Source organism: Acanthopagrus latus, chromosome 11 (genome assembly GCF_904848185.1).
Source record: "Acanthopagrus latus isolate v.2019 chromosome 11, fAcaLat1.1, whole genome shotgun sequence".
NCBI lineage: Eukaryota > Metazoa > Chordata > Actinopteri > Spariformes > Sparidae > Acanthopagrus > Acanthopagrus latus.
The window spans coordinates 29,081,148-29,092,731 of record NC_051049.1 but is presented as its reverse complement, the minus strand read 5'-3'; the positions used below and the strand labels follow the sequence as shown (position 1 = coordinate 29,092,731).

Below are 11,584 nucleotides of genomic sequence, written 5' to 3'. Positions count from 1 at the left end.
CACAGTGTTGACTATATCAAAATCTGGTTTTCAAAAAAGGAAAGAGATGAAAGACAAAGGAAAGGGTGTCAATCTGTAACCCAGAGGGTGGGAAAGGAAATATTTATTAATGAACACAGTACACAGTAGTTGTGTTAAATATAACACAAAATGTGTAGTCCTTATATAGACACATTAATGTGTTAAAAAATGTGTTTGAATTCAAATAAGCAGAAACCCTACTGTATGAATTTCATTTAGAAATGTATTGCTCACATTTCATTTGAAAAGATTAATAACATTTCATATTCAATTCTTCACATTAACAGCAGAATTCACATTCTGTCGTCATCAAACATATCATAACTCCACAAAAAAAACAAACAAAACAATCCTCAAACAAAATCCTCAATTTGAAAAAAAAAAAAAAAGATTTCAGATCAGATTAAAGGGATATTCCGGTGTAAATTTAAAAGATAAACGAAACTCACCTCTCCAGCTGCAGGCTCGTTGTTGGGAAGCCCTGCGAGTCGATTACCGAGTGCAGTAGAGTTCTACAGCTCAGTGATGATCCTTACTGCGGGACTCTACTGCACTCGGTAATCGACTCACAGAGCTATTCTCAATACAGATATTTGATATTTATTTATTTTATTTGTATTTATTTCAAACTTGTGTCAAAACCACTGCCAGGCACAAACAAGCTCATTTTAAGCTAAAGAAAGATGTTTTTACACATATGTCACACCATATGTCAGCATCATTCTATAAGTGTACAGTGCAAAAAGTAATAAATAAATACAAATAGTAATGGAGTTCCTTTTTAACAGCATTTCTTGCATCAAATCCAACATATGAGGCTGCAACTGCAACCAGCAACTGCAAGCCTTCTTCAAATCACATCCTATAATAAAACAATAACATTGATGGCCTGGCACCATATCTCAGCATGATCATATTCTCTATGTTTTTTTTTTTTTGTTTTTTTTTTGTTTTTTTTTTAATGTCTGAAAACAAGAGCATCAGTACATTTTCACCTTCTCCTCCATAATCTTCTCAGAAAGATTTTTTTTCTTAAAAAAATACTTTTTCATGTCTTTAGTTATCCATAGTTTGTCGTTTAGAGAAATGAACAATGTCACATGAAATTATAGCGTCCAAAAAGATGAACTCAGTTGTTTATTCAAGTTCAGCATGTGTTAGAAAACTCTTGCCTAATTGTGCAATCGTAGCAAATCTGATAATAGACACAAACACGTCAAACAAGTTTTGTTAACAGGAAAACAGAACTACATACGTTCTTTCACTGTCTTCAGCATAAATAAGTTCCAGTGCAAGAAAAACTCCAATGGGATGATAATTTGCACAATATTCACCATGTCAGTTCAGATAATGAGAACTCCATGACTAAACCCTAGAGGACAGACACTCATATGACAAACAGACACATATTTTAAAGTTCTATATATTCTATATATATAAAAGATAAATATAAGATATGTAAGATAAAAACATCTTGCCACATAAATCTCTGAATTTATAGTGCTTAGTATAACACATTTGATTAAACTTTGTTTACAGCACTTCAAAAGTGAAGTTGCAAAGTGACTCAAGGAAGACCAAAGACAAGGACATAAAAATACACTGCCTGAAAATTAGATTACAAGACCAAAAATTCATAAAATATGAAGTAAAAAGTAAAAAGCAAGACAAAGCCACAGACAATACAGATCGAGATAATACAGATTTCTTTTAAAGATGGATGTGTGGATGGACAGACATACAGACAGACCCTGAAGAACCTGAAGGTCTGGACTAGGATCTAAGTTTCTTTATAGTGTGTCGTCATCAGTGTATCGGTGTGTTTTGCATTTTAATGCTGTTTAAATGTACACTATACAGTATATAGCTATCATACATGTAATTTTGGTTTGGATTTCTCCCGTCCCTCAGGGAAAAAAACAGTCACTAATAATGCAGTTTAATTGATGTGTATGTCAGTACTTTGGCACATGTTTGACAACAAAGTCCAGTTCTTTTTCATTTGATGAAATGGGTGCTAGCCTATCAGAAGCAGAATAGGGCTGGTCTTGCCTTTAAATATGAGTGCAGTGCCGTAGCCCTCAGTCATATGAGAATGTTACCAGGAATGATGGCTACAGTTGCCACTGTACCTTCAATTCCTGTTTGTTTGTGACCAAAAAATATGTGTGTGCACATTAATAGCAGAACGTTTAATGCAGTCGTGCTTACAGCTGCCATTCACATGCATACTGCAACGCACATACTTCTAAAGCGAAATAAATTGTGCAAATCATCATACTGTGCAATTGTTCACCCAGAAAAAAACAGACTGTTCTTCATTCATCATTTTTTTTAGAGCGTCTGTTATAAAAGCCATCACTTTGTGCAATCACAGCAAATCTGATAACGGACTAGTTCAGACAGGCTTTCTTTACACATGTATTTCTGTGGTAACTGTCATGTCTCCTGTCTGTGTTGTCCTTGTATCTGGTTTTTGGTTTTGGGTTTTGATTCATGTCCTTTTTTTCTATGTCTTGTTGTGTTATGTGTTTTGTTTTTTCCTTGTCTTGTGTCTCATGTTCTGATTTTTCCATGCCCTCATGTGTCCTTTAAGTTTCTCCTATGTTCTCCCCTCTGGCTCCCTCTGTCTGTTGTCTTGTTCCCTCCTGGTCTGTTCCTCTGTGCTCCTCCCCCTCATTATCACACCTGGCTTCCTTCCTCCTCTCTCCTCACCTGTGCCTCGTCATGTCATTAGTGTCTGTGTATTTAGTCTCTGTGTTCCCCTCACTCCTTGTCTGGTCATTGTTTTCTGTTTGCTCCTGTCCCGTTTTGGTATGTCTTGGCTTTGAGTTATCCATGTTTGAGTTGAACTTTGATTTGTACTTTGTCTAGCTGTCTTCTTTTGCTACTTTGTCTCGTTCTTGGTTGTTACTTTGCCTTTTGCCCTGTTTTGTCTGCTTTTGTTTTTGTAATCAGCTTTTTAATAAAGCTCGCCTTTTTGTTCTCCTCATCTTTGCCTCCCGTGTTTACTGCGTTTGGGTCCACCTTTAAACCCCAACCTGACAGAATGACCAGACCATATAAAATGGACCCAGCAGTAAATGGCCTGGAGATAATCAGTTGGTACCAGGACTTTGTAACAAATCCTGCTAGCAGGGCTTGTCAAATAGCCGCAAGCAAACTTTTCTTTGAAGCTCATGATTCAGCTCCAGCCTCAGCCCATGCCACAGCCTAAGTATCTCCTTTCTGGAGAACCCGGCTTGCCTACAAAGTGCCCCCACCGAGAAAGCGACGAGCCCGTCCACGTCCTTGCTCCCTGAAGTCAGGCTCAGGGGCCTCAGCCCATGCCTCAGCTCCAGCCACAGCCGAGCTCCCAGCCCAGGCCTCAGCCAAGCCGAGCTCCCAGCCCAGGCCTCAGCCAAGCCGAGCTCCCAGCCCAGGCCTCAGCCACAATCCCGTCGACACCTGCCAGTGGTCTTCAGTCGGGGGACCGGCCGAGGCCCGTTCCTGCACCTTGGTCGGAGGACCGGCCGAGGCCTGTGCCAAGTCCGCGACAACGCCTTCGTCTCCAGTGCACCTCAGCCCACGTCCCTGGTATTCAGTGCGTTTCAGACCATGCCCCTTCTGCCAGTATCCAGAACCCCTTCGCCTTCGTCCTCGCCACAGACCTCCAGAGCGCCTTCGTCTTCGGCCCCCAGGACGCCTACGTCTTTGTCTTTGTCACCGGCCTCTAGAACGCCTTCATGTTCATTGTCGGCCTCTAGTGGGCTCCAGTCCATGTCCCTGGTCTCCAGTGGGTCCCAGTCCTCGCCTCCACCATTTGGTTTGTTTGGAACTTGGTCTGTTCCTCTGTGCTCCTCCCCCTCATTATCACACCTGGCTTCCTTCCTTCCTCTCTCCTCACCTGTTCCTCATCATGTCATTAGTGTCTGTGTATTTAGTCTCTGTGTTCCCCTCACTCCTTGTCCGGTCATTGTTTTCTGTTTGCTCCTGTCCCATTTTGGTATGTCTTGGCTTTGAGTTTTCCATGTTTGAGTTGAACTTTGAATTTTGATTTGTACTTTGTCTAGCTGTCTTCTTTTGCTACTTTGTCTCATTCTTGGTTGTTACTTTGCCTTTTGCCCTGTTTTGTCTGCTTTTTGTTTTTGTAATCAGCTTTTTAATAAAGCTCGCCTTTTGTTCTCCTTCTCTTTGCCTCCTGTGTTTACTGCGTTTGGGTCCACCTTTCCCTTAGTTTTCCCTTTAAACCCCAACCTGACAGTAACAAAAATCTACTGCCCACAGGCGACGCCAGGGTAGGGCTTGGTTGGACAAAAGCCCCATCAAGAATTGCGTTAGCCCTACCATAAAACAACTAAAAGAGGTGCGGAGTCTAACAGCGCCGCCATGTCGTAATGGCATTCAGGCAGCCGCAGTGACAACTGTCACTGATCTGGGTTCATTAAGAGATGGCTTCCAGCATCCCCATTATTACTAATCAACATAGACTGAGATCGGTGGGGAACCAGTCTGTACATCACTCATGTTATCGCACTTTTAGTGTATGCTTGTCACAGAGACATTTGGTTGAGATTGACTTTGTTAGAAGCTACCTGGCTGTAGTTAGCGTTAGCGGCTTACAGTCACTTTAAGTTAACATTAGTAAGCTGGTCAAATTTTATCATGGATAAATTTGTTTTTAAACGTTGTCGGACGACAACAGATGGTGGTGGCGGACAAGTTGAACAAAAATACGGACACACCGTTGACACCTACGGAAGCTCTAAACAGCCATGCATTCGTACATTTTATTTCCTCCGTTTTCCCAAGATAACAGGATAATTTTCTCGATCTTGTGATAATGAAGCTTGATGACGTGATGACGATAATTAATTCGAGATCTTGAGAAAACAAAACAAGATTGTAGTAGGCTATATTAAATCATTGCAGGAAACATCATTCAGTGTAGCAGTGTCAGAGGAGCAGGAACATATTGATAACTGCGTCACATCTTTTCAATCAAGGCCTGACACAGGCTGAAATAGCATTATGCCTTGCTATTACAGACAACAGACACATTAGTGAGCGTAATCTAAGAAGACTGATGGCAAGGCTGCAGCTATATCGGCGGCGCAATCTGAATGAGTCTGATGTCGTCATTAACTACATAGCTGACCAGCTACGAGGTCCCGCGCGTCTCTATGGATACCAGATGATGACTGAGAGATGCAGATCAGAAGGATTGCGGGTTACTAGAAACTTTGTGTATGCACTGCAATCCGTTTTGGACCCAGAGGGGGTACAACAGAGAAGAGCTAGGAGACTCAGAAGAAGGCATTACAGTGTTCCAGGACCAAATTACATTTGGCACATGGACTCCTACAATAAACTCACAGCCTTTGGCATCGGAGTTAATGGCTGCATTGATGGTTTCTCATGGCATATCATCTGGATGCAAGCAAACGTCACAAACCTCAGGTTGTTGCAGCTTATTTCGTCGCTGCTGTTAGTGAGCGGGGTGGTTGCCCAAAGATAATCAGATCAGATCTTGGTACCGAGAATGTGCATGTGAACAGAATCCAGTGTTTTCTGTGTGAGGATGAAAATGGCACAGTTCATGTACCTTGTGTCCTTCAAGGAAGAAGTACTGCCAATCAAAGGATTGAAAGCTGGTGGGGAAACTATCGGAGACAGAATGCAGACTACTGGAGAGACTGGTTCCAGGAGTTCCAGTCAGTGGGCGACTTCCGTGGGGATATGGTTGACAAGGGTCTCATTCAGTTCTGCTTTCTCAGTCTCATTCAGGTAACCTCTCTCCCTCTTTCTTTCACTAACTGACTGACTTATTCACACACACACACACACACACACACACACACACACACACACAAGCTCTCTTGTTCACAACTCACACACGCACTCTCTCTCTGCTACCAGACTGTACGGACTGCTGAGGCCCTTGATAAGTGCACTCCTGTCAGAGCCAGATGATTAGTCAGATCCAAGGATGGAAGGGCAGAGAAATTTGCGACAAATGTATAATGTCTGAACATTTCTTGTCACCTCTGAGGAATGGTGGACCCATAGACCTATAAGTAAACGTATCAATACAGCAATGTAAAAAAATTGTTCATTACTTCACTAAAAGTACACAAGTGTTGTCAGCTTGATGCAGTTAAAGTATTGAAACTGACATCTTTGTCTTTGATGATAGGTCACACTTCAGGAAATCACTTCATACAAAAGAATATCCTTAAAAGGGGGGACTATTTACAGTAAAGTGGTTTCAAAATGACATTATTCATGTAAATACCCTCAAAATAAAAGCTTACTACCATAAATTTCTAAATTATAGCCGGGTTTCAATTAACCGCCGGGTCCCCTTTAAACGCTGGGTGCAGGTGTATATTTTGGTAAATAACCGCCGGTTCTAAATAAATGCCGGGTCTAATTTATTTATTTTTTCTAAAAATCAAGGAAGAAGACGTGATGTGACATTTTTCTTCTATACCTTTTTCACGTATTGTGCTTGCTTTCTGTCAGTCAGTATCACATTGATGATTACCATGGCTCCAGTGTAGCAAAAAAAAAAAAAAGTATGACATGCAGGGCTCTCCCCAGAAATTTTTAGTGTAGAGTCGCACCGTCATCGAGGGGTCGGGGGGCTACCATCGGACCGGGGGGGTAGAGACGGTGACGGATGCTCGTCACCCTCACCTGCTATCTCTATTGTTGTACGGGGGGGCGCGCTACCGTCGAGACGGTCGCAATCATCGGAACGGTCGGGCAGACGGACGGACGCTCGCTCGTCAGTGTGATTTTTTTTTTTTCCATTCCAGTACATCACAACATCTCATTACATAATGCAAAGCCTGTTGAGTGGGAAGCCTGGAGATACATTTAAATAACTTTAATTCATGTAACAGTCATCAAACTGTAACTCTCCAACAGTAACTCTTGGTAGCATTCAACAGTTTAAAACAACAAAAAGCACCAGCATGTGCATTAAAGCTGTGAATGCATTACTTTGATTCAGATTGTGCTTTGTGGTACATTATAGGTTTAGTCAAAAAATCTTTTGTAAGCCTCCTAACCTTTCTGTAAATAATTTTAACTTTTTGTGCAAAAATGCAAAACATGTAATGTGTATCTCTGTTAAAGTATTTTCAAGCATGTAACATTTTCATGTTGTTAGGGAATTGAGGCTTTTGGTGAGGCCACTGCTCTACTTGAAAACACACTCAAATCATCATAAGTGATGTCATGTGTCCATGCTAAACAAATAAACTGTATACAAAATGCTCCAGAAATACAAATGCACATAAACATCCACAATCACAACATTGCTCCTCTAACAATGTGTTGTAGCCTTTGGAATACTTAGGTCTTAGTCTCAAGTCACCTTAGTAATGTTTGTACATAACATAGCATTTATGGTTCTCTTACCACTGTTGTACACCTAGTGGCTAATTGTAGTTAAGTGGTAGACTGTACTATGCTCCCTGATGGATGCATACATGTGCGGGTTCATTGCTAAATATCAGTGCAATTTCTTAAGAATATGACAACCATGACCACTCAGAGGTCTTCACTTTATCACATATCATGTTTAGTCCATATCCATCACCCAGATTCTGCTTTGCAACACAGACAGGAACTGAACCTGAATTCTGAATAAGTGCTGTAGTTGCATGCAAGTTCCAGTACACAAGTGCAGGTGTGGGCCACAGGCCTTCTGGAGTACTCAGACATGTTGGTGAATGTAACCTTGATTGTGTTTGACAGGTCTAGTAAAAGGTCAGACCCTGTGCAGAACCTAAGGAACTGTCCAATCTCTCTCTGATCAATTTCTCTGACAAATCTCAGAGGGTGAAGAGAGGTGGTCCTCTCTGCTGGTGACATTGAGTTTGGAAACTGAATGTATTTTGTGATACTTCTTGCCTTTGGTTGAAGATCAGCAAGGATCTTGTCCAGCACTACACCACTGAGAGAAAGGACTCGCTTCCAGCACTTTATTATAAATGCTGGCTGTTGTACCAGCTCCTTGTGTGCGATTTCTTCCAACAATCTTTGTAAGTTTTGTTCTGTTGGTAGAGTGGTGCAGTTGTGACTGCTCAGAATGGTGAGAAGCTCTTCCACATCAGCTCCCTTGAAATCAGTCAAAGCCTCTGTAAGTGCATCCTTCTCAGTGGGGCTTACATAGTTGAAAAATGCCTCCATAAGGCTGCAGTTTTGTGAAGACATGGAAAGGGCTTCACTAAGAAATGGCGGAGCTAGCTGAATAGGCAAGTATTTAAATCTCTACCACCCAAAGGCCACAATACGGGCAACAGCTTTCCGCTGCCTTTCTTGAAAGGCATGATGCAAAGTGGGGATCTTGTATGTGGTTCCAGGGGTTCTTGATGCATAGAACTTGCTCCAGAAATCAGTGATACAGTCCACAGCAAGCCCACTTCCCACCCCATTCTCCAACTCACCATTTTCCAGCACACGCCTAAATCCAATGTTGGCATCTAGTATATTTTCATCTGAAAATGCCTCATTCATGTCATTAACACAATGTACTGTGTGAATAGCAATTGTCTGCTTTTCAAATATGTTCTCTGGATTCTCATAGAAATTTACAGATGAGCTAGTTGTTGAGGTGTATTTTGAACTTGCTTCCTGATTTGTGACTTCAAGTGGTGTTGGAAGTGTCTGAGTCACCGTTTGTGGGCACAAGGTTGGAAATTTGTCCTTCAGTCAGAGGTTTGGGATTCTCAGTTTGTGTCACATGCTGGATTATTCTGCAATCTCTGGTACTGGAAGCAAGGTTGGAATCCACTTGAACTTCAATAACATCATCTGATGGCTGCTGCTCAGAAGAATGGAGAGGCTGATAAATCAGTGTGTCACAGAGAACATCCAAGGAAAGGTTTTCATCATCACCAAGGAAAATAACTTCATCATCACCAAGGACAATAACTTCATCATCAGGAGATAGATTAAATGGCTGGGCCACAGACACTTCAGATGTCTGAGAAGTTGGGGTAGAATTAGAAATCAAGGTTGCTGGTACACTTGCATGCGTGAAGGGGCTGGAGTTAGACAAAGGCCCATCCGAGGACAGAGAAGACATAGAGCTCCAACAGCACTGACGTGACACAGTATGAGAGGAAGATTTGGGAGAAAGACCTGGCGAGGTGAGAGCCTGTGCTGTCTGGGATCTCTCTGGTGACTTGGCTTGCAGTATTTTATGATGAGTTGTATCGTACAATGCCCCAATTGTGAGTGTGCCATCTAAGGGCTCCTCTGAACCCATTACACAAAGTCTTAAGTCAAAGTCCTCAACTCTTCCTTTTGACGATTTCCCCTTGTGAAAGAACATTTTCTTACCATCCCCTAGTATTTTGTTCACACTGTCATCTTTCCTGGCAATGATCTCTCTTGTGCCCCCACCAATTAGTCGTCTAACCTGCCTGAAATAACCGTCTTGATAATTCATCCAACCCAGTTCTATTTTTCTTGTTTTTCGTGCAGCATTCTTGTTTCCCAAACCAAGTGCTGGGCGAGTATGATTTGATGAGATTGTTGTTGCTTGGCTTGAGCTGGTAAGTTTCATTTTTGCTCGTAGGCATTCTATGAGTGTCTTTTTCTTTTCTGCATTGCTCTCAACTTCTGCTAGGGTTGACCCAGTCCAATTTTTGGCAAACACACGGTCTCCAAAATGAGGAAGATACTTTGACAGGGTTTCTTCATCCATCAACTTGCCAACATCCTGGTCCACCTGTCAGGGTAAAAAACAACAACAAAACTCATTAGTATCAACATCAATATGAGTTTAAGACAAATGATATTCAACCTAAAATGGTTTCGTTATTGTCTTAAGGAATAGTTAACTTTAAAACTCACTTTATGGCATTGCTTATGCTCCATGTCAGTCAAATGCCAACTGAAGTTTTTAAATTCACATAATATTCACAATTAGAAATGTCATTGCCTTCACCAATTCAATGGCTAGTCCCCATAGGAAGGGGCTGCTTATGACCATGAAGTGAGTTTTTAGATGAAATATTCTTAAATGTAGACTAATAAGGGTATTTTTTCACAACCCATTGGCAAGATTAATATTTTTAGGGTATCTGTTCTCAGAGGGATTATAATTACCAATTTTGTTGGGGTACAGTATTCCAATTATAAGATTTTCCAATTAACATACACTCACCGCCCACTTCATTAGGTATACCTGTGCAATCTAATGCAATCCAGTACAACAACTCTGCCATAAATTTTACTTTATGAAGCTTTCTGTGGTTTCTGTTGACATTGTCAGAAAGGTGATCATTCCACTTTATGTTCATTATTGAGGTCATGGTGGATGGTGGTGGTCGCGTATTGGAGTGCATTACACTGAGCGGTATTCCTTATTCTTTTGTCCAATCCATCAACATACATTGAGGGGGACAAAATATTAGGAACACTTTTCAGTATATTGTACTCCAGTACACCAGCACCATGCATTACAACCTCAATAATAATCATAAAGTATTATCACCTTTCTGACAATGTCAACCAAAACTGAAAATGTAAAAGCTTCATAAAGTAGAATTTATGGTAGAGCTGTTGTATTGGATTGCATTACATTGCACAGGTGTAGTTAATGAAGTGGCTGGTGAGTACATATCACATTTGAATAGCAGTTTCATCACTTATCTAAAGAGAAGCAAACCATAATGAGAAATACGTTGGGGCAATGTGGGTTGTCAGCGGTTTAGTTTAGCTATGTGAGAAAAGGGAAACAAAACAGAAATATGTCTCTCTTTTTATAATGACATCCTCATTGATGTTGGGCATACAATCAAATATTTACATCTTTTCTTCAAAGAACTGCTAAACAGCCATGGGCTTCAGGACTTGTGGCTGTCTTGTAGATAATAACTAAACAGTGAAAAAGAAACTAGCTCACTGCACTTAACAGAAAGTAAACAACAAAACAACTAATTTACCAGGACAGCAAAAATTCCCTTGTCAATGCAGATAATTTCCCCATTATCATCCGCCTTACACATTTCACAACTTGATCAGGTAAGTAAAAACATTTCTCATCTATTAATATTACCTTATCTTGTGACATGTTCGCAAGGTTTGCGTCAGGTATCCCTCTGTCCCTCAAGGCAGCAAGGAAAGCCTTGTCCATTTTGGTGCAGCTGAATGAATGAAAGAGGTGTTAGAGCTGGGAGGCTCACAAAAAAGAGACTTTTCATGGTGCTTATTTTCTTAGCTAGCTTGCTAACGTCACGTTAGGTATGGATACACAACACAAATAGTATCCCTTGAAAAGCTAAATGTGGCCAACGTGGTGGCTTCTTGGGTCCAGTTTCTTAACAAATTGAGTGAGAGTAGCAGACTACCTGTACACCGGCTTCAAAAGCTTAAAAAACAACCAGAGTAGAACCAGATCGACGCCAGCTCAACTTTTTCGATAGCGCGCGTCTCGGCGGACATGCAGCGACAACTGACAGGCGTCAGAAACATAGCTTCATATCGCTGGCTGTAGCTTGTAGCTGTGTAGTCGGTAACGTGAACGCCCGTTGTGTGTACAATAACCGATGAGGTCCGGACA

General features: G+C 41.3%; 1 protein-coding gene across 1 annotated transcript; it reads right to left on the bottom strand.

The window, feature by feature from the left end:
* Positions 1-8,644: 8,644 nt before the first annotated feature.
* LOC119028057 lies at positions 8,645-11,158 on the bottom strand. The gene is made up of 2 exons (XM_037113556.1): positions 11,081-11,158; positions 8,645-9,748 (listed from the first exon to the last, which is right to left on the bottom strand). The coding sequence occupies exons 1-2, from the start codon at positions 11,156-11,158 to the stop codon at positions 8,660-8,662; spliced, it is 1,167 nt and encodes a 388-aa protein (XP_036969451.1). The 3' UTR covers positions 8,645-8,659.
* Positions 11,159-11,584: the final 426 nt, after the last annotated feature.